This window comes from Taeniopygia guttata, chromosome Z (assembly GCF_048771995.1).
Source record: "Taeniopygia guttata chromosome Z, bTaeGut7.mat, whole genome shotgun sequence".
NCBI classification, from domain to species: Eukaryota; Metazoa; Chordata; class Aves; order Passeriformes; family Estrildidae; genus Taeniopygia; species Taeniopygia guttata.
The window spans coordinates 63,774,884-63,798,734 of record NC_133063.1 but is presented as its reverse complement, the minus strand read 5'-3'; the positions used below and the strand labels follow the sequence as shown (position 1 = coordinate 63,798,734).

Here is a 23,851-nt window from a genome sequence, read left to right as displayed (position 1 = left end):
AGATATGGCACACTCCAGCTCTTTCAGAAATTAACCAAAAATAAGCATAGAAACAACAAATTAGTCAAGACAATTTAGACCATTTTAAGCATGCTTCCAGAATTACTAAGAAAAAACAGTAGATGAATCTTCTAATTTGCAAAACATTTATGATATACCATTTGTCCTTGCAGAGGGAAGTATAAACTGATCTGGCAACAGAAAGGGGCAAGTAGACATAGTCTCTAAAGAAAAATTCAAAATCCTATGCTAATATTTTACTTGAATCAAAAAGCCATTTTTGTGGGTTTTATTAGGAAATAAATATTAAAAATTATTTTAAAAAGAAAAGGAAATACCTTTTCTAAAAAAAAAAAAAAAGAAAAGGTGATGGTTAATAATTTAGGAACATTGCAAGATATTTACCACAGAGAAGATGCTGTAGCACCTAGTTCTGAAATTCATAACACAAATATCAAAAATACCAGATAGTGTTAAATTCATGTGCATAATTGCAATTTTACCTGCAAGGCTTAACATAAAACTCGGCATTTCCTCTTAGAGTGAAATACATTTGTCAAGCAACATAAAAAACATAAATAATATTTGTCCAAATATCATTAAATATGTCTTTATGCCCCAGCAATAATAATAATCTTGCTCTTTGTTATTCCTTAACCATATAATTTATCATGAGAACATTTCACTTACGTGACATATGCCTGCCTCTGGATTCTCCCACACAAACTTGAATTCCAGTGCATCCTCTGGAGCCATCTGTCCAGACGAAAAAGGTGCCAGAATATCGGGCCAGAGCCCTCAGCCTGTGAGCAGCCAGAACTGCAATCACAGCTCTTCGGAAGACGTAAATCAGGTGCTTGGCTCTTCTCTGCCCCAGCCTGCCTTCAACTTGGCTGTTTCCCACATTAGTAGGGAGAGCATAAAGGAGGCTGATGATCTTCTGGTTCAATAATTTGTGGTGGTTCACCTGTTCCTGGAGAATGTCTCTTTGGCAAGACACAGAGCACAGTCTGCCGTAGAGAGGACACAGGGCCCCTGACAGCAGTGCACAGGCTGCCAGCAGGGATAAGCGTGCTTTGTGAGCATTTGATAATGTGTTTGTCATGGAATTGTTTTCGTGGGCCAGTTTCTCACGGATTTGTTCGAGGCCATACAGTTTTTGCCTGGTTTTCTGCACTGTTTCTTCACATTCCTGCAACAGAAACAAACCAAAAACTAAAAGGAAGAAATATTAACTAGATGGTTTTTACCTAGACAAGAGCAAAAAGAAAATTCTTCGTTTTGCCATTCAAAAAATGTATTACAGGAGTAAAAAAATTGTAGTAATGGTGGGGATGAAAGTATCTCCTTCTAGTAAACTATTACAGAATCAGATATATGAAACCAAAGCAATGATAGGAGGGAAATTTACAGGATCATCAACAGCAAATTGGACTCCTGATTTCTAAGAACAATCCACCAATACAGTGACAGCTCACAGAAGGTCCAACACTGCTTCTCTGCCCACAATACAGTTTTATGAGTTGACTTAACACTACTAGTAACATCCTCCAATTTCAGGGAGAGCACTGCTCTACCAAGCAGAAAGCCAGTGTAAGTGAGAGAAAAAAGGTAAGGAAGGCTGGAACATGACGCTAGACAGATTAAATTTTTCAGCATGCAAAGACTTCCAGTCCTGAAATCTGCATCAACTAAAACATTATTCTATGAAGTAAGTTGCAGCAACTCACAAATAACAAGGGGCATCTATTTCCTTTATTCACAATGCTTTTAATTGAAACAGGTGTGAAGGAATGTGATCGTAAAGACAGGAAGTGGTGGTTGTGGAATAACAGGTAACATTTTGGGTTGCAAATAACTCATCTAACAAGCAGTGGCAGTTTCACACTTTAAAACCACTTCTCACTGTAGCATCATGTCCTGGTTTAGGGCAAATGTGGGAGAAAACCTCTGGAAGGAGCTCCAGAAAGAAAACCCCCACGGCCCCTTGCCCCCACCTGGTTTGGGAAGAATTTCCTCGGAGAGAAGTGGGAAAAAAACCGGTTTATTTAACAAACAAGACACTCCCCAGCACAAAAAAAAAAAAAAAAAAAAAAAAAAAAAAAAATTAACAACACCAGATGACAAAAACCCTTTCACCACTCTGAAGAGATGACAAATTTAGAAAGTGTCTTCCGGGCGTGGTCGCCCAGTTCTTGGTCTCTGACACTGGGGATGGCTGCTGCAGATCACCAAATGCAGGCTCCTGGTGTTTCTCGGTGTTTCCCAGGTCCCAGTACGGAGCAGGTTATAGTGATATTCAGGAGAGGGAAAGAAAATAGTCCAGGGAAAAAAAATTGGGCTGCTTAGCTAAACTAACTAATAAGCAAAGGCAAAAGCAAAAGCAAGAGCAAGAGCAAGCAAAGCCTCTCCTAGACAACAGACCATGGGGGGAGGTGAACTGGCTGATAACAAGACAAAACAAACCTTCACTTTCAGAGTCAGTTCTGAAAGCACAGGACATAATATCAAACATAAACAGCACACACAACTGGGGATACATGCATCATAACATCACCCTAGGACATATCAGTAAAGCAGAGTCACTTAACACTGTTGAAATCTACCACTGTTCTTAGGGTCAGTGCATATGTAATTAAATTTATCCACAGGTAACGACATTATTGTTATTCCATACCATCTCTGCAAATGATGATGCTGAAAAAGTAGCTCCTGCCCTCAGTAATTCTTAAAAAAACGAAATCTGATCTTACAGCTTTAGCATTCTCAGAAAAAAAAAGAATACTACCCACTGTGGATGAAATCAGGCTTCTCAGCTGAGGCTGTAGACCAAATTCTCTTCAACAAATGCTTCAATAAAGTTATTTATTTCTTATTTTAAGTGATGTTAATATTATTACAGTGATGAGTTGATTTGTTGTTTGGGTTTTTTTACTTTAAAAATATACTAATGTTCCCAAATGACCTTAAATTGCTAAGGGCCTTAAACTACTGAAAGAACCCATTAAATGTTACAAGAAAAAAAAATTAGAAGTTCCCAGCACCATACCTGTGCTCTTGCATGAACCTCTGCAAGGATATTTGAGTAATGCTGTTCAAGATATTGTTTTTCTTTCTGCCAGCAATGTTCCTGTGCTTTTAACTGTTCAGATATTTTCTCAAAAGCATCCTCCTGCTTCTGCTGAAGGTCATTCAGAGTGTCAGTCTTGTGCTTGCAAATATATTCTAACTGAGATATCTGTGTGACAAGCATTTAAGAAGAAATGATTATTTACCTTTTCACTTTGAGTCAAGCACAGACTATATCAGCATAAAATCTAAACTGTAATTTCTTCAGAATTTTCATTAAAACTAAGTAAAACATTTCATAGCAGATTAATTACTTGGTTCTCAAAACAAAACTGAAATATATTTTGAAACAAAGTATTTTATTTGGTTTTGGTTCTGCCATGCTTTTACCACCTTGCAGATACTTGTCACCTTCTTTGTAGGAAATCTAAACCAGACACTTCAAACACTTTTTTAAACAATTGTATTAAATTTTAGTAAATTAGTAAATTAGTAATCCAAGCATATAGGAATTTAGAAATTTGTGATGATTGCAAATAAAAATTAAAAAACAGCATTTATTTTTTTGTTTTGTTTGGGGTTTTTTGTGGGCTTTTTTTTTTTTTTCTTGGGGTTTTTGGTTTTGTTTGGTTAGGTTTTTTTTGTTTGTTTGAGGGTTTTTTTGTTTTTTTGTTGAAAAGCCAAGACATTCCAGATTATTATTAAGTTTTTAAACAATTTCAGGGAAAACATAGAGAATATTTCCTTACAAGTAGTTCATAAGTTTATGATGTGTTTTCAACAAGCATGAAGGGATTCACTCTTGTGGTTTAACACCGTACCTCCAATGCAAATTAAATGGAGGAATGAACCAAGCCAATAATGATCTCCAAAGGCACACACCTGCACTTTGTTTCTAGAAAATATCAGCAAGATCACACTGAACTGTAGGGAAAAAAGGTTTGGACAACACAGTCTAAAATCCCAGAAAAGCTGCTAAGAACTTGAGAAGAACCCTAGAGACCTCACAACCAGTCTCAGTAACAAGGCTTAATTTAAAATCAAGCACAATAAGACACAAGCCCCACAAACACTGCCAACAATTTCCATCTCCTTCCCTTTACATCTCTTTCCTTCTCCCTTTCCTCTTCTACCTAAAAAGAGAAATAAACCAGAAAACAAAATGAAACCCTGAAGAGTGGCTTAGCCACTCTTAGCTTAGTCTCTGGAGCCAGCTGACCCATTTAAAAAGTTGTTTTGTTTTTTTTTTCTAAAAACACAAGGTTTGCTGGAAGAAAGGCCATGTAAGCTCACTTGCATTAATATCACTCAGAAAAGTACAGCTCCTCCTTCACACAAATACTGACAAATGTTTTATGATAGGTATTTCTATTGTGTTTCTGAATAAAAATGCCATAATCCGAAAGCTACAATTAAACAAAAAACCCCACACTTTCATTCTTTCAAATAGTACATCTGCATCATAAACACATAATATAAAGATTATATTCCTGGAGAGAGTGTATTTTGCCTATGGATTATGATAAAATAAAGACTTGCTTTATGATTGTAAATTACTACATTCTGTGAATTTCTTCATCAGTAAAATGAATTTATTATCTTTTAATTTTCACCTAATTTCTTTTAGTTAGGTCCCTGTGGCTAGTATCAGGTAGTCCTTTTGGAATGTCCTGCACTGAAAGTGGAGCTGAGAGACTTGATGCACACTCCAGTCACATGTAAATGCTCACAGCAGCAGCATCAAACTGAGCAGTGGACTGGCCATAATTAAAGGTGTTCATTTTTTAATGTCCAAATCCCCTTGGGGGGATGACTATCACTCCTTTTTAATGACACTGCAGTGTTCACTAATGTCACTGAGCTCAGCAAAGGCAGCTGATGCTTGGGGACACTCACCCTCTCTCCAGCCTTGTGGAAGTTCGAGATCAGGGTTTCAACGTTCTCATGCAAGAGTGCACAAAGCTCTGTCCATGGTAACTCTTCCAGGGGGGTGTCTGAATGTTTGGCAAGCACATGGGCGTTTGCCATGCTCTGGTATAAGTTCAGGAGGATGGACATCTCCCTCTGGAACACAAAGGAAAATTAATTGCTGTAGCTGGGCGATGTTAAAATCAAAAGAGATGCATCATATGTGCAGTAGCAGTGCTGAATACAGCTGAAAACAAGATCTCAAAGTTCATTCTCACAGCTTTACAAAATTCCTCAGTTCAGTTCTAATAATTGCAACCATAATATTGCATAATCTTACAGCAGAGTAAGGAAAGAGATTTCACAAAATCTATCTGATTATACACAGTATGTCTATAAAGTGTGTGAACAAATCCCAGTCCTGTGGGGGCCACAACCATGACCGGGCACAGATAAAAATTTCTGTGCTCTCAGTGGCTGCAATTCATTCTCCCATGTTAATACTTTGAGGTGCATTCAAACTGTGTCCCCACACAACTGCACAGCACACAGAAAACTGTCCAGTTGGCTTGGCAGCACAACACACTCTAAATTATTTTAAAATTTGTTTTGCATTTATTATATAAGATTAAATAGCTGGTCAAAATAGGCCTACAGCTCCATCAGTCAAACTCCATAAGCCATGTCTCATTTCTTTACAGTGATTTTAATCAGTGGTATAATAAATTGATTCAGATTATAAACAAATTCCAGCAACAACAGCATGCAGTAGAAATTCAATTCTTCATACTTTTAGTACATTCATGTGGCTTGAAACTTTGATTAAGATAATAGAAAGCTGTTTCTCAAATGCCATGAGGACAAAGTATGTAAACCGCTGTATCAGTACAGTCAGAGATCAAGATAAGATTCTCAGACTAGAGCGGAAAGAACATATTCAGGGAGCATAAAAGTGGTATAAAATATGAAAAAATACTGTATAGGTCAGGAAAGCAGGAAGGGAAAATGAAGGGAAGAGAACACTCTGACATTTTCACACAGTTTTGGCATGGGTATAGCGAAGACTAACAGCAATATATTAAATGTTATCCATATTTAGTTGCTGCCACAGTCTTCCACTTTTTCATTTTGGGAAGCAAAATCAAAGCTGTCTCAATGGAGTAAACAGGATCACACACAGGCACTCCTGCTTCCCAAACAGATACAAACATCTTTGGGAAAAATACAAAGCCAACCAAGGCAATAAATATTTAATCTCATAAGGGAACCACTAATACAACTCTTCCAAAAATGAGTATTTTTAGCATGCTCAGGATAGTCCTGTGATTTGAAAACTTTTGAATAAAACAATTAAAACAACCAGTCCTTTGAATATGGCAGTGAGACAATCGTGGTTTTTTAACCTTTCAGTAATACAACATTAATTTTGAGCACACCATTAAACACGTTTCCATTACCAGAAATCTTGATCATGAATGAAATCTTGTACTGAATTCTTCTCATATATAACATATATTTTACTAAGGAATACAGATAAAAAGGGAAACTCTTACCACAGCAACAGCTATCAAGCACTTAAGGTTTCTAGTAGAACATTTTCAGCTTGTAATTGTGTTTCATAGTTACAAATAGCAATCATTCATGCCTGTAGTTAGGCCAGACAGTTGCTTTTCTTTCTATGTATTCCTTTTGTGCCTGATGAAATTACTTTTTCAGGCTAACTGGGCCAGCAAATGTCTTTTAATACATTAATAATTGCATGGAAGAAGCTGCTCTCCCAGAGAGAAAGGAAAAAGAATGTTCTGATTTTATTTTTCTTTATGAATTACAGATCTGCCTGGGCAGTGGACAACACTAAGACAAAGTGTAGAATAACTCCACCAACTGAACAAAAGACACCCACAAATCTGAAGACTCTCTTATACAGGTCTCTGCTTCAACAGGGAACAGACCTCATGTACCTTCCATGCTCAGAGGTCTGAGAGAGAAAGAGGAGAAGTTTCCAAGCCACCACCACCAAAATTAATATTGCTAAGAGTAAAAATAGAGCAAATGTTACCACACAATGAGAGATTTTCTAGACATGCTAAGAACTTTCCTTCGTCCCTGCTGCTATGTGAAAAGATGGCACAGTTATTCAAGACAGTAGAAACGTCCAAAGTGGTCATATAAGAGGAGCAAGTTTTCAGAAAATAATCCAGTGAAATACATCCAATGTGCTAAATCCGCAGCAAAACAAGCAAAATACAAAACAACAAAAAATCCCCTCTGCTTTTCCACCTGAAAGTTTGAAACAATTTTCAAGAAATTTTTACAGTCAAATACTTGCACTAAAAGAGTATATTAAATAGAAATAAACATTTCTACAATGGTAGCTAATGAAACTTGACAAAAAGTTGGGTAGAAAGACAGAATATTTGTCACATGAAATCATAATCCATATCTACAAAATGCCTTCTTAATTAGGAATGCCAGTACATCCTATCCAGACTTTAAAAATTAGCTTCTCCAAGGCGCTGGTTACATTTATTAATGTATTAAATTCTTAATAAGGTAGCATAATAACAAACAGGGTAAGAAAATGGCAGAGTTCTTCCACAGTTCAACACAGCAAATGCAGCAAATCCTCAGCACAGTAAATATTTTGACAGTATGTTTTAAAAAACATAAACAATGTGTGCCACAGGTTTGTTTTTTTTTCCTTACTATTGAGCCTTCCTCCACGGTGAAGCTTTCTATGGTATCCAAAAATGTCCTAGAGGATTCTTCAGCTTTCTTCCTTCCCTCAGCCTCATCTCTCCATTGCACATTTAAGGATGAACGCTGTCCTTGTAAACTGGAAAGTTTCCATAATAAGATACTTTAACCAAAATTGCTTTTGTCAAATACACTGTATTCTTTTAAAGGATAATCAATAGATATGGCAGATACCACGTTATCACGTCACATGGCTTCTGAAGCTGCTTGCCTTTCTTAAATGAAGAAATTCATATTCCTTCTAAGAAAGACTTTTCAGGTGGTTATGTTTTCAGTTACCAAGCCTTGTATCATGCAATTCAATAGATTAATATTTGGATATGGCCTCGAAATTACATATAATAAACAGAAGTCTTCATATTTTAATTAACACAACAGCTCTCATGGTCTCTCTCTCAGAGAGATCATGTCACATCTTGCATCATCAACCCTGATTTCACGTACAGTTCTCACTCCTAAGGTTTCCTCATGCCTGGCTCTACTCTGGCATGACTTTTAAAGCAGACTACCCAGAATTTTAACCTGCTCTTGTACTGTGTCAGTCAGGGAAACAAGAGCCTGGCATGACTAAACAGGCAGCTGATGAGGAAACTACAAGGCCAAACAACAGCACAAAGGAGACAGAATCAGAGACAGGAAGAATTTAAAAAGATTGCCTGAGTATTTAGGCATGGTGTCAGGAAAGCCAAAAGCTTGCTTAAAATTTATATTTGCAAAAACTGACAAAGGCTTTTCCAGCTCACGTTTTAAATATATTACTAAAAAACATTCCATAACCATGAATCTTGAATTAACTGCTCAGAAAACTTGCTTTTTTTTTTTTTGTAGGAAAACCAGTTTCTTTCATTCTCCACTACTCCTTGTGTGAGTAAGTCAACACAAACACCTGTGTATACAGACCCATACAGTTCTAGGCTGAAAGAGAGGGCACCCAAGCTCTGTTACCACAGACACAGCAGACTGTGCTGGGCAGGAAACATCCCAAGAGATTTCCTCTGTTCTCATACATTTCAGTATTTTTTAACCATTTAAACTTTCTACAGCCATTCAAAAGTTGAAAACAAACATTAGCTGCTACAGATGATACACAGCTTCTTGACAGGAGTCTTGGAGATTCAACTGAGTCACTAAAGTGGAAAATAATGTCTTCATAATAGAATATATCTCGAATGTAGATAGAATGTAGATAGAAAAGCTATCTTTTCTAGACCTGCTGGCTATGTTTTCCTACTCTCACCCCAACCACCACTGGAGGCTGGACCCTACCATAACTACGATTTTCAAAATTTTTAGTTTGGCAAATAGTCTGTAACAGGCCAGTTATTATCTGTACCTATTTAATATACCTTTGGTTATTGACGTGGGCCTGTTATTAATGGACTGACAGGTTCTGAACCTTTTGTTTGGTTTGGCACATTGTACTAGGTTTTCTGCTGACAGAAAATTGCAGGGAATGCAAACTACGAGTTGTATTGAAGCTGTTGCCATTTTGCAATGGCTTTAAAAGGAAACTTACACTTTTTTTCCTCTCTCATGTGCATTTTCTGACTCTCTGAAATCTTTCCGTGCTACCCCTGAAAAACCTTCTCTCCCGAGGCGTTCTTCATTCAAAGCATCTTCAAGTTCTTGAATTCTCGACTACCAAGTGATAAGAAAGCAGTTAAAAGAAATTGGGAAATACTACCATGGTCTTTAGTGCTGTTCACTGTTCTGTTCTGCTTTTTACAGGTGAATATCTTCTATTAATTCTATATGGAATTAGAAAGCTTGAATATATGTAAAAATGTATTAATACATAGATTTCAAAACAGAGAGAAACAGATATGCTGAACAAAAGCACATTTTGTTGTCCATTCATGGAGTTGGGATTTTGCTGTTTTCAATTTTTTGTCTTACTGAAGTTTTCAAGGGGAATTCTATTTTTTTTTAGTAGACTTGTGAAAGGATGGGATTAACAGTAAAAGCTACACTTGCACTCAGAATTAAGCTCATGTGGAGCTTGTACATGTACATAAACAAGAAGAAAACCTTACCAGTTCTTCACCTATAAGAGATAAATCTCTAACTTCAAGGAATGTTACCCTTACAGTTCCTTTGTATGTTGTTAAAGTAGAGAAGAAACCAAGAAAACTGAATCATCACTACTTAGTTAATCATCACTTCAGAAAGCTAAGTGCCTGTACTTAGAGAAGGTCAAAAGAAAATAACTGACTGAAGAAGTGGCAATGCTTGTTTGTATTCCTCAGAAAACAAGAAAAAAAATATTACATTCCCTTTTGTTTTATCATTTAGTTTTTCAAAAGTTCAGTATGAAGGCTTTGTTAGTCAGTATGAGATCACTCAGCAATCATCTTACAGGTTTTTCACACTTGTTTTTTTAAAATAAACCCTAATTGCTTTAATGGATCAAATCCTGTGTAATACAGTGTAATAACACAAGAATTTAATATTCAGGTATACATATTACATTTTTTTCATGTATTCAAACTTCTCTGGTAACTGCAGATATAATAGCTTTGAAGCTGAAATGTACTCTGAATAATTACATTTGGAACTGCAGTCTCAGGATGCATTGATATCTCACACCTAGAGAAGCTGGATATATGCACTCTGTCCCCAAAATTATCTAAGTACCCATTCCAAAGATATAGGACAGGATATTTGAATAGTTTAACTACTGCGAAACATTTCCTTTCCCCTCACTGTTTCAATACTACTTGGAATTCTCAAATATAAGAATGTGACATTTTATTTTAATATTTATTCTATTAACTCGATAGTCCCCTGAAAAACTGAGATATTTTTCTATTACCTTTTACAGTTTTGACACTCATTGCAAAAAATATATTCAGTGCTTTTACGGGAGCAAGAAAGTCTTAGCATTTTTGGAAGATTATAAGTTTACAAGTTCATCTTCTGTTTTACTGTAAACTTCTACCAAATATTTAATTAAAAGCTTACCTGCATGTTTTCTGTAGCGTATTTACAGTCTATATGTGCTAGTCTTGCTGCTGAAGCGTTTTCCTCCAGTTCCTTTATTTTCAGTGTAGCTGCCTAAAAGGACATTTTGAAAATATTTAAGTCCAGAAAGATGATAAAATCATGCAAAGACAACTTTATTTGTTCAGTTTATTAGGTCTCCATAAACCAGCCTGTGGTATCTGAACTACTTGCACTTTGGAACTGTGAAAACTCATCTCAATAAATAAATAAAAGAAAACAATTACATATCCAGAATATTAAAATAAAAATTTTGTTTAGTTAAAGAAATTGATGTAGGATTATATTTTTGCTGCATTTTTTATAATCACAGAATACCTATCTCCATATAAAGGCCTGGACATGGAATTTTAATTTTAAAAATGCTTTTAGCAAAAGCAGTAACTACAGAGTTGCTATAATAGAAATTCACATGCAATTTTAACTACACTGTTTTCTATCAAAAAAAAAAATCTTTTCACTTAAGACTCATGACTGATTTAAGAAGAACAGTACACCCCAAAATGACTCCTACCTTCAAGTGATACAATAAAGATCAAGAAAACCACATTAATATTAAAAGTCATTTGAGATACCTAAAGATACACAGATATAAATGAAGTCACTGATTTTGGACAGGTAAAGCAAAATAGCAAGTATGTGAGACTGAATCTCACTCTAAGCACTTCAGTTAGGGAAACATTTGCTAGAAAATAAATAAATAAATAAATTTTAATACAAGCTGTTGGTAATAAATTTAAACCCTGTATAATCTCGCACATTCACAAAAGGAAATAAAAGAGAAACAGAGATCTGTAGAAGGCCTGTTAAAGAGAAAGTCACAGCACAGAGCATACCAAACCTACTCCACAACACCATCAGCCAAAATGCTTAAGCTTTTCCACCTCCCAAAAGATTTATCTGTTTAACATGCTTAAATTACAAAAAAAAAGAAATCACAAATCCTGCACAAATACTCCCTCTATACCTCCATATTGCTAAGAGCACTTTCCCAGGGACATAAAACTCTTCCCATCTGCTGTTCAGAGTCTCAGGTCAGGCTTGCAGCATTCACCTGTGAATGCACCTTTCCTGCCAAACCGATGCTCCACATTTTGTTAATCAAACACAAGGCACACAAAGCCTAAATCAGAGGTTTCACCCCTCAAAAATGAAACTGCTTAGTTGTGCCAGTGCTTGCTGAGGCTCCCCGCAGCAGGCAGAAAGATTTACCTCCAGCTCTTTGATGAGGGTCTCCTGCCGTTTATCCTTGAAATACAGGTTGTCAGCCTGGAGCCTCAGCATCTTGCTGCAGCCATGGTGCTCAACCTCCATATCTTTAAACTTCTTGAGCATGCTTTGCAGGGTAGCATTAGTTTTCTAAAGATAAATAGGTAAATGAATAAATAATTACATCAAGAGGTACTTTTACTAAGATGAAGTATTGCAGTAGAGAGTTCAACAGAAGAGTGGAGACCACATCAGAAGATGCTAGAACTTTAAAATGTAAGATGCCAGCACATGTCAACAGAAGTGTTTACCCAACAGCAAACATGCTCTTAATTCACCACCAAGAAAACTCTCTTGGCCCAAAAATCACTGTGGACATGACCTTCTGTGGTAAGACTAAAATCAGAACCAGATCTCCACAGGAAATCTTTCCTGAAAAGAGTAAAGCAATTCCAATCTCTTCTGTCTCTCAGCTCAGTGGCAATGATAGAAAAAGGGTGCATTTGGTTACATGGCACATGGGGACAAAAGTTCATTTTTGTTTTGATATTAATTGCTAAAATTTCAAATCAGATGTTTTTAGAAACAGTAACTCCTACAGACTTAATAATTTTAATTTCTGCTATTTTGAAAAGGATTTTCTTCTTTCTAGAAACTGAATTACTTTAGAAACTTATGAAATATGAAGTCCTCAGTAGAATAAAAGAAGTTGATCCCACATCAATTTCTGCATACAGAAATTGAACTAAGCTACAGGTTGGAAGAATTATTGACATTACTGGACTCTGTGGGTCTGTGAAATTAGTGCTATGAAATCCCCATAGTCCATATGAATTTGGACTAAATTTAAGCTAATCATCTAGCTTTTCATGTCCAGCAAGACAGGTTTCTTCCCTTCAAAATGCAAAATAAATAAGTAAGTAAATGAATAAACCAAAATTAACAATTTTTATGGAACCATACCTGGAAAGATATAGAAATATTTATTTCTTCAAGTTTATCTTCCAGATATTAACAAAAGTGAACTGGGAAGTGTGAAATAATTAACAGATAGTTTGCTGTAAAATACTACAAAAAAAGTTTAAACTTTTTATACAGGAAATGTGATTAACATTTGCAAAATAAAATTGTCATGAATATATAGAGCTCATTAAACAAGTCAGCATGAGCTGCAGGATTTCAGAGCTTTGAAGAATTTCGGAACTTTTTGGAGGCTGTATGACTGTTTAATACTATCCCCGTACCGCCTGCAAATATTTGCTCATGGAAAACATGGCTGGCTGTTTTGGTTTTGCTTTGTTTTTGTGTTTTTTTTTTTTTTTTTTTTTTTTTAACCGTGTGTAAACGACGCAATCTCCCAAGTATTCTGAGGAAAAAAACGTGAAGGGATATGGTCTCCTGTCTAACCACGAGGTGATGCTATTGGCCTTCCTAGCGAACCCCAACTCCTCCTATCCCGGGCCAGGATGCGCACAGCTCATCGTGAATCTGTCACATAGCAGAGGGTGACTTTTCCTGCGTGTCCCAGAGACACATTTCAGTACTCTGTGGCTCCACTCCCATCCCTACCTCAGCATTTTCACAGCCAAGTTCAGAATTACAGTTTGTGAAGTGCAGTTTTCCCAGCCAGGATTTGCCTACATACTCAGAATCCCACTTCTCTGCATGTATTAAGACCACAATTAAATCTCCTTAGCTTTCATTTTATAGCTCAGAATAAGTAAAGGAGATTTCAACCAAGCCTGTAAATACACAACACAAAAGACTGCAATGCATTCAAAGTCATAATTTATAAACCCTCATATTTATCTGACAAGTTTAAATGAATTAAGCTTTCAATGCAGTCATGTCCAGCTGTAAGATTTTTTTATTTCCCGGAATTTTATAACTATACATAACATAACTGTAGGGTGATGGCAGAGGAACAGTTACAAAAGCAAAAGGGAAAAATAGAACATTTTTACTGCTGAAGGCATGTTATAGGTTTGGCACCTATTAGTGAATGACATTTTCCTTTTGGAGAGTTTTGAAAGTTCAGAAAGACTTCTGAGTTCAGAGATGTCAAGATTCTGAAAGTCTACAGCTCACGCTGACCTGTTCAATGAGCTAGGTGTATTCATGGCGATCTTAGTCTACTCGTCTTAATTACATTTCCTGCTATTTTGTAGCTTTAATACATCTACCAAGAAAGCCCCTTCCTCTACAACCACTGGCAGAGAAGACTGCCAGGGAACTGACAGAGAACACAATGCCCTGACCATACACTGCTCCTTTTGTCTTTTTTTGAGGACAAACATCACTTGGCAGAGCACAGCATACTTTTTCAACATTCATCTTTTGCTGCAGCACTAAACTCTCTGAAAGAATCTTCTACAAAACACTGTACACAACAGAAGGCAATACCCTTCCAGAGCCTCCTCAAACCAACTCAGCCACCTAGTGTTAGCCAGAACTCAGAGCTTGCCCTGCTGTTCCTGGCAACTTAAAAAAGAAAACACTTATTTAAAAGTCGGCTTCTTCACAGCCTAAACCCTGCCCTACCTTTATAGGAATCAGCTTTGAATAAAAACTGACTTGTGTTTCTGCTTGTTTTGAGAAGGATCTTATGTCCTGTCCACAAGCTCCTCTGTTTTTCATTACCACTGTGTACTGATAACTTGGGTTAGGTGTTTACCATCACAAACAGCCACAACACATTCCATCAAAGCCCCAAACCAGTGTTACACACTAAGTGTAATTTCATAAGGCTGTAACCTTCAAATCTGTAGTATTCAGCTATTTGGGGAATTCTTTTCCTCTTAAACCAGAAAAACTCCAACCCACCACACACTTTGCACCAAAAAACTTTCAGCCACCATCTCATGGAACTTTCCATCGATAAATATATCACACCTGAGAAGCCGTTTCTGTTTCAGTTTTTTCTTTGAAAAGGAATTCCAGTTCAGCAAGGTGTGCTCTGTGGATGTTATCCCTCTCCACTGCCAATCTTTGTTGCTCCTCTTCCCACTGCCTCTGAGCACTTTCAACCATTTTCTCAGCCTCTGCTTTCTGTTGGTATTCGCCATGGAGTACAGCTGTTAAATAAAACAAACCAAAAAAAAAAAGCAAAAAAAAAAAAGCAAAAAAAAGAGAGAAAGAGAAAAAGAAAATTAAAAATAGCACTGCAAATAAGCATGTTCAGGAAAAAAAAATGTATAATGAACCTAAGTCTGTGTACTGTGATATCCTGTGACACACTGGATCATTAACGCTTTCAGTTTCACTACAGAGGAACAACCACATTTTGTGTTCTTTTAGCATCTTTCCCACAAGGACATGGAAATGCTTTGGAGATTTCAACAAATTAAAGCTCTTCTCCCCACTTTGGAAAGGAATACAAATTCAACTCTTTCAAGTGAGGCCTCTATAAGCATGGGGAACTTAATTGCATTTTTCTGCAAAACTTGGCAAGCTTATTTCCAAATATCTACGTGAAACTTTAGTCTGTACCAAATAATTTCAAGCTCAGTTTGAGTAATGGTAAAGACAGATGGCTGCCGCATAAAAAAGACTCCAGGAAAACCTAAGGCGGGTAGGGCTAATGAGCAAAGGCTTGGCTTTTCTAGGGAAATTATCTGCTGCTCAAGAGATTTAAATTTTCAGCCCAGCAACTGCCCCAAGACAGGAAAATACTGGATTTATTTCTCTGTGAAAGTTCTTTTCCTAAAAGCAGTTTTACTAGGAACTTTGTTTCATTTCATAATCTCAGTAAAATATTTTGTATTAGCTTTTTATGTTACTGAGTACAATTAGCTACGTTGGCATTTATGTGATCACCATTTTCTAATAGATTTTTACTTCAAATTCATCCCATTCTTCTGAAATTTCTGCCTAGCTGGAGAAGGGTGAAACAACCAGAAGAGACATGGTGAGAAAACACAATGAAGGGGAACACCTGGCAGATGTCAGGAAGTCAAGTCTCCAGAAGAACAGCAGAAAAACAGTTTGGAGAAAATACTAAAGACAGGGCACAAGTGAGGTGCTCTATCCAAGAATTTAGGCTGAGATTGTATGAAAAACACCACATGAAGTGAGCAAGGCTCCAAGAGATGAGGAAGAAGAAGCAGTAAGTTAAAAACTGAAAAAGAAATGAGAAGCAACACCACGACTATTTGGCTTCTTTGACATTTGTCACAATAAAATCAAAATCAGAGAAAAAACCCCAACAAAGAACAAAACAAACAAAAAACCCCAACCAAATAAAAAAAGTTTGAGAATTTTAAACCAACTAAGATGCTTGTAATTTGTGTGTTCTCCAAATGAATGAAAGTGCAGATTTATTATCTTTTAAAAATCTGACAGTATAAGTGTACTTGCAAGTTTCAAAGTCTCCTTCCATCCTGGCAAAATTACAAATTCCAGGAGTGCTCCAGTCATTTTAGTGAATACCAAAGGTTCACAAATGCATCTCCTATACTAAATTTAAAGAGTATTACACTTACTTAGGTAACAAAAAAATGCATCTCCCCGGCTTTTAAGTGTGAAAAATATCTCCCTGTTTGAGAAGGATTAAGAAAATTTGAGTTTCTGAATGCAAAACTAATAGGGAGAAAAATATGTAGGTAAAACCCCTCCTTTCCACATACTACTGTCATAACACACATTACTTGTATAAAAACAAAACCATAGATGACATGAAGATATGAGCAATGAAAAGCTAGAAATACCTGAAAAGGTGAAAGAAAAAAGCAGCACAATGAGACCTCATGGTAGGGGAAGGAAAAATTTTTGGGAAGAGGGTAAACAAATAAACAGGATTAGATTTTTTTTCCCCCCGAAATGTAGAAGGAAGACCTGCTGGCATAGTGATAAGCAGGAAGTGGAGAGGGACACCTTAATTACAATTCTGTACACACTGAGGGAAGGAATAACAGAAGGTAAGGAGCAAGAGATAAAAAAGGGATTGCAAGGTTTAGCAGGTTATATTTAATTCATATGAGACAGCAAGGCCCTTGTAAACTCTTATGAGCTTACAGAAGCCAATGAGTAAGACATGGGGAAATAAGAGCCTTTCAAAAAAGGCTGTAACCATAAAACGTCATGAAATCTCTGCTTGTTTTTATGACTTGAGATTGATGTAGCCTCTGGTCTATGATTTTTTTTTTTACTTACCTTGTAGTTCCAAAACTTTGCTTTTTGCATCCCACAGCTTGTTCTCTGCAGAAGACATCTGTATATGAGCCTCTTTTTTAGCAAATGATATTTCACTCTGCAGACGTTGATGAAGAACTTCTCCTCTCTCAAGTTCCAACCTTAATTTCATTATTTCTTTTTCACAGTGAGACATCTAGAAAATAAATATTTCAGAAATTGCATTCACACCTGCCATCTTATTCCATCTGAATTTGAAATACAGTCTTGAAACTGCACATTTTAGATACTTTTTTTTTTTTTTATGCAAACTGATCCTGTTCCTAGATCACTTTCATGTACCTTAAACATACTTCCCTGTTTTTTTCCAAACATACTCTGCCTTAAGAAAGTAAAAACTCCAATTATATTCCACAGGCAATTTTCTGGTAACTGCATTTAAGGACTAGAAAAGCAGCTGTGTTGGGATACTAGATTATCAGACACCTAGTAAGTCACTATGTAAACACAAACTTCAGTCCAATGATGTTCAACAGTCATAATAGCAGTTAATAGCAGAATGCTATTAAACACAACAAAGAGAACAAAGAAAAGGCTTCAAAAAGGGTTCTTATCTGCTGTAAGAAAGACAGTCTAGTCACTGCTGCCAAAAACTGGACCCAGGAAACTATGTTCAAGCCATTTGCATGCAAGAAGGTGGAAAGTAAAACAGGCACTTCTTCAGACATCTACAAAGCAGCAGCATGCTTATTAAGAGGAGGTCCATTCATGGGAAAAAATTGAACCCCATTACAAAAGTTTTCCCTGATGCTCTTGTGGCAAACTAGTAACTAAATGAAGTAGCAGTGAAAAAAATACTTCATTAAAATTTCCTTTAGTTTGAATTTTATTACTGCTCTAAGTAACAATTCTGCTCTTAGGAGGTTGTTAGGGGCAGCTGGTGTGGGTGCTCATTCATCTGTTTTCTACTAAATACAGCTAATAAACCAAGTTTGTTGTTCCCTATCCTTTTATTTAGAAATTCCTGCTTCTTACACAGTGATTTCCTCTTGTTGTGCTCCCACTGCTCCATCAGTGGTGGGGTGATTCTGTAAAATGGATCCCTGAAATTACTGGGATTAAAACACCCAACAAAACACATCTTACATTGAGAATTCCAAAACTGGGGGTGCAAAATATTCTTCTGCATGACTTTGCTGTTGTGTATTGCTCAAGTTTCTTACACACACCTTCAACTATTAGCAAGGACACTACAAGTGGTATCAGTTCCTGTGGACAGGTGTGAGATGTCTATACAGTGCTACTTTGCTATTTTCCAGCTACTGAATGTGATTTTGAGTCACCTGATGAGAGGATTATTTCAAGGAAACAAATGGCATTTAAGGAAACAAATTACATTTATTCCAAGGGTAAAATAAAGCAAAAAAAAAAGTCCTTACCTCTTGATTGTGTTGACTGTGTAATTCCAAATTTCTTTTCTCCAGCCAATGGAGTTTTCTTCTCAGATCTTCAACAGTGTCCATTTCTGTTTGATTTGTATCCTCAGGCAACTGGAACTCTTCTGTATTATTATCTGAGCTGAAAATTGTGTTTTGAAAAAGTATGAGCATTCCTTTGAAGTTGCAATGCTGATTTACTTCAATTACCCAATCATGGGTCCAGAGTTTTAGACCTTCACATATGTAAAATTATTTTGTGCAGTTTTCACTTTACTATTGCACTTTGAAAAAAGGATTATATAGAATTGCTTATTGTGCAAGATATGGGAGATGTGGCAGCAGGACTTTAAAAGAGATATTCACTTTGGATTAACAAAGTTGATTTAAGCATAACACATTCATTATTATTTTTCAGTATCTTTGTTTCTGATAATGGACTTCCATAATTTTTGATAATTAGCTTCCAGGAGGCTTAAAAACATAATTCCAATTATGCAAGTTAAAACAACTGGCAAGCTTTTTGTCTCCACAATGAGACTCATTTTTTAACATTATTTACTGCCTCAAAACCATCTCTGTCATGAAACAAATGCAGAGATGTGGGGAAAAAAACCTCTCTTTTACACACTTTGTCTTCAGAGATACATACATTCAAACTACAGACATGCAACTGATCACAAACACAACACAAATTGAAGGTTTAGTCCTACAAACTACCCTGTTTTATCATAATTTCCACTACTATTGCAGTTAAAACAAAATCTACTTGGAAATTAGCAGAATCAGCCCTCAAGCACCACGAACAATAACAAAAGAGTCAAAATCACGTTTGTATATATAAAATGAAAAATTTATAAAAAGAATATATAAATTTATATATATACACTCACACATAGAGGTATATATACATATAAATAGGTATATTTTAAAAAGTATTTATTAACCAATCAAGTAATTTTAAGTGAAATTATTATAACTTCAAACTGGAAAACTTTTAAGTTATTTCAGCTCTTGAAAATCAGTGTTCACATTATTTGATATGTTCGTTTTTGCATTATTTTAAGTATGTAAGACTGCAATAGTTATTTTCTATAGACAAAAGTGCAAGAGTTTATGGGAAATAAATGTGAAATGCACTGATAAAAGAAACATGATTAAATGAAGCACTAAACTGGTATCGTATAATACAGAAATAGAAATACTAAAATACTATACCTTTGTCTACATGAACTATATTTTACAGAAATAACACTGTACTGGCATTTAATTAATAGCTCTTTCTAAATAAAAAGTGGCCACTTTACCCCTAGATTTGTATATAGACAAAGTTAACTTTTTTCATTACCAAAAATTTACTCGATGACATATGTTTTCTAAATTATTTTTTTTTTTGACTGGCCAAAGAGACACAAATGCCATCAACAAGGGGATTGGTGACTTAGATTAAATCTCGTCTTTGAAGACATTACTACTATAGAAGAATGAAGTTTCAGTTTTTATGCTGCAGACCATAAATATTTTATAATTGAATAAATACTAAGTGTGCTCCCATTTAAAAAGAAGACGGAATTCATCTGTCAGATCAAAACAGCTATATGTGATCAGAAATTGTTCCACAAGGTGTCGTGTTCTTAACATAGTTTATGTATTTAATAAGTGTAGGAGATAATAATCTTTGAAACCTGCATGCACTGCAAGAAAACCACAAGCTCATTATTGGTTTTCAGTACTTACTACCAGAGCCATACTCAGAGCAAGCAACATGACTCAAAGAGTAAGAGGTCAGCAACAATTAAAATCACTTTTTAAAATACAACACAGCTACTGCAATAAGAAGATTTGGAAATAAGTAGAATCTGAACAGCCAGAGCTTCTGTAAGCTGAATAAAATATTGTTTGTGGACATCATGTAATAGCGTTGAGTGGCGCTTTTTTCTCCCTTTCTGGGGAAAACACCGAAGAAATAAAGGCAGGTAATTTTATTTGGAGATGATGAATGAAGCATCAATCTCAGCTGAAAATAGATAAAAGCCAGGCAGTACCAAGGGGGGAAAATGAAACCCAAACTGAAAACTGGGGAAGACTTGGTCCAAGAAACCAGGGTTATGGAAAGGGACCATTTATTTGGTCTGTAGGCAGTGGGGGAGTCATTTGCCTTCTTTAAACTTGTTGAGATTAAATATTATTTTCCTGGAAACTACACAGACTGAATGCAAGAGAATAGCCACTTTTTGTAAAAACCTTTTGAGGCTTTAATTAAATTACATTGACTTTTATGGCAGTCAGAATTAAAGAAATCTGTTTCTTTCAGCTCTCCTATGAAATATCCACCACCAAAAAATCATAATGGAAAGACACATTAAAACTCACTCAGAGGAGAAACTAACTAGTCAATTAACTATTTTGCTTAACTGAATCTGTGGGGGGGCTGTGGGGGAGAATAAAAAAAACCAAAACTGTACCATGCACAAATTATGACACCACAAGCATTAGCAAATTAAGGATGCTATGGAAATGAAAATGTATATTAGAGCATTAAAACAGAGAACATAATACTAAGTACTGGCAAAAAAAGCATTAGACTCCTTTTGAAATAGCTTCTGCACAGATTCTGGAGTCACAAGGCAATTGATGGAAACTTAAAAATATATATCAAAAAACCTTAGTTGTTTTTCTTAGTATAGAACTGAAAAAAACCCAAACCAACAAAAACAAACAAATGAATGAAAAAAAACCCAGCCAACCAATGCCATAACTGTTGAACTATTACTTATGCTACCCACTTCATTTTGGTTGTCTACTTATGTATTTTCAAATAATATAGAAACTAGCCTGAAGAATTTTTGTTTCTGTGATACTTCCTTTAATTGTCACAGCATGACAGCAAATGCAGGACTTTATGAAAGCTTCCTACTACCACTTGTAGGAGATTTTTCCTTCCATCATCATATAACAGCTAGAAGTGCTACAACCATAAGGCCCTCAGAAGAGTCAGTCAAAGACAAAACCACACAAAGTCCCTAGAAGGTTTCAAAGTATGCACAATTGGCAATCTAATCAAAAATTCAGAGAATGTTTTCTACATCCATTTTCATATATTAGTAGATCATCAACCCTTGGTTTTCAGCTAAAATACATTTTTTTACCAACTACAGCTTTTAATAAGACACACCATTTTTATTAAAACACCATTTTTAGCAGGACTTTAAGAATCTTTAATAAAGCATATGAGCAGGTGAAATAGCTCTTGAGTTCTACATTGCAAGAAGGTACTTTGTAGCTCAAAGCCTAAATTCTCAGTGTTCACTTCACAAGTTTGTTGGTTACAGTCAGCACTGACCATTGCAGAAAAGCAGCTTTTCACTAGCTTCAATTCCACAGCTGGCAAAAAAATGCAGACTAATTTTTCAATTGAGAGAAATGTTCTTTCACTTACTACCCAGCAGTGTAGGTAATTTTGCTAAATTTCTGCAGCTCAGGGAGCAGACTGCAGTCTGATTTTCTGACCAAAGTCTGTATTTGTGGAACTTTGCTGTTCCCATATAACTGGCAGTTTTGTACAGACTAAAGAGAGACAAATAGTTTGTGCCAAAGATCAAACACTTATCAAGTTATAAAATACAGGGGTCATGGTAAGACTGTCAGCCAATCTCTGCCACCTCAATTAATGTGCAAAATTCTCCTGTGCCTCCTGGGCAGTGTTCCTGCATGCTGGCAGAAACTATCTCTACTTCCTGATGACTCTATGACAGCTTGCATCTGTCACACCATATCTGGTTCTTCCTCAGCCCTAATTGCACAATTTCAGGCATCTAGCAAATAAATGAGCCACAAAAGCAGGAATTAAACTGCTACACTTAAAAATCCAGAACTGGACCTCACCGATTAGCTTCCCTGGAAGCGATGTTGTCTGAAGGTTGTAAACTCATGGTGTCCAAATTGCAGTTTTTTAAGTCTATAAACTGTGAAGAATTAAGAACATAGTTAGCCATACATCCTTGTACTCAATGAGTTTCAAAGATTAGCCTCTTCTATATCATAAAACCATCAAGGCCACTACCAGAGACATGCTTTACCTTATTTGTCAACCTACCAAAATACTGATTTTTTTAACCACTCATGCTACCATGTCACATGAACAATTACCACAACTGTAATCGACATCGACTTTAGGAAACAGAGTTGTACTGCTAGTCCTCTAAGCCTGAATATTGTAGAGAAATAAATAAATATATATATAGCAGAATATCCACTATCAGAGCTTTCAGAACACCAATAAAAATTATTATATTTGCGTAGATTGAGCTACAGTCTCCTAAGCAGATTACAAACTTTGCTTCTCTTCAAAACAATTCTACACAATTCTAAGGAAGATAAACAAAGGTACTATGATTTTTGAAGTAGATCAAATATCCAAGGTTGCCTGCCTAATAGAACACTTGCTATGTTAAAGGCTGGTAAGTCTTTCACAAATTGCACAGAATTTTTGCATTAAGATGTAGCCCTGAGAACTAAGAGATTTGTTTTTCATAACATCATTCTTTTTATTATTGCAACTTACACCAAAATCTCATAATGCTAAAAAAAAAATAAAATTGTAGTTTCGTAACACTTATCAAGTGTTAAGATCAAAACAATCCAAAAATAAATCAATCAAACACAATCAAAACATCAAAATATTTTCCGTCACATCCACATCATTCTGAAGTTTTAAAACTTCTTTAAATTACTCTGAAGTTGCATAGAGTAAAAGAAAAAACTAATTCTGAAGAGTGTCACCTAGGAATGCTAAAGATTTTGAATATGCACTATTCCTCTGTTAAAATACCTATCAATAGCTTACTAGCACACAAAGGGATAAATTCAAAAAGCATGCAATTTCATTTAGGGGCATAAAAAATTCCAGTGCAATGGAGCAGCTTGTGGAAGCTCTATAAGTAAACAAAACAGCAGAGGAAGCCTTTGCTTGGGGAATTATGTTTGATGTGTCATTAAAAGCTTGTGTCAGTTTCTTCTTGCAAACTTCCGAATATATGCCGAATACTTCAGAATAGGCCACTGATTTAGATATGAGGAAGAAATTCACCACAGTGAGGATGGTGAGACCCTGGCACAGGGTCCCCAGAGAAGCAGTGGCTGCCTCATCCCTGGGAGTGTGTCCAAGATCAGGTTGGACGGGGCTTAGAGCAGCAGCCTGGGACAGTGGAAGGTGTCCCTGCCCATGGCAGGGGATGGAACAAGACGACATTTGAAGGTGATAGAGACCGCTCAAGAATAAATCTAACCGTGATCTTAAGGGGCTCTAACTTAAAACAGGCAAAGCCCGGAGCGAATAACAA

General features: G+C 36.1%; 1 protein-coding gene across 3 annotated transcripts in view; it reads right to left on the bottom strand.

Moving 5' to 3' along the window:
- Positions 1 to 23,851, bottom strand: part of LOC116807240 (uncharacterized) — a 61,253-nt gene that overhangs the window by 37,289 nt on the left and 113 nt on the right. For all 3 annotated transcript variants that reach the window (XM_072922508.1, XM_072922509.1, XM_072922510.1), the window contains exons 2-12: positions 22,395 to 22,474; positions 18,513 to 18,651; positions 17,095 to 17,269; positions 14,836 to 15,017; positions 11,947 to 12,093; positions 10,696 to 10,788; positions 9,251 to 9,372; positions 7,684 to 7,813; positions 4,966 to 5,133; positions 3,050 to 3,238; positions 691 to 1,192 (exon numbers count right to left, since the gene is read on the bottom strand). In XM_072922508.1, coding sequence (XP_072778609.1) covers positions 691 to 1,192; positions 3,050 to 3,238; positions 4,966 to 5,133; positions 7,684 to 7,813; positions 9,251 to 9,372; positions 10,696 to 10,788; positions 11,947 to 12,093; positions 14,836 to 15,017; positions 17,095 to 17,269; positions 18,513 to 18,651; positions 22,395 to 22,441 — 1,894 coding nt within the window. In that variant the 5' untranslated portion in view covers positions 22,442 to 22,474. The remainder of the gene's footprint in view (positions 1 to 690; positions 1,193 to 3,049; positions 3,239 to 4,965; positions 5,134 to 7,683; positions 7,814 to 9,250; positions 9,373 to 10,695; positions 10,789 to 11,946; positions 12,094 to 14,835; positions 15,018 to 17,094; positions 17,270 to 18,512; positions 18,652 to 22,394; positions 22,475 to 23,851) is intronic.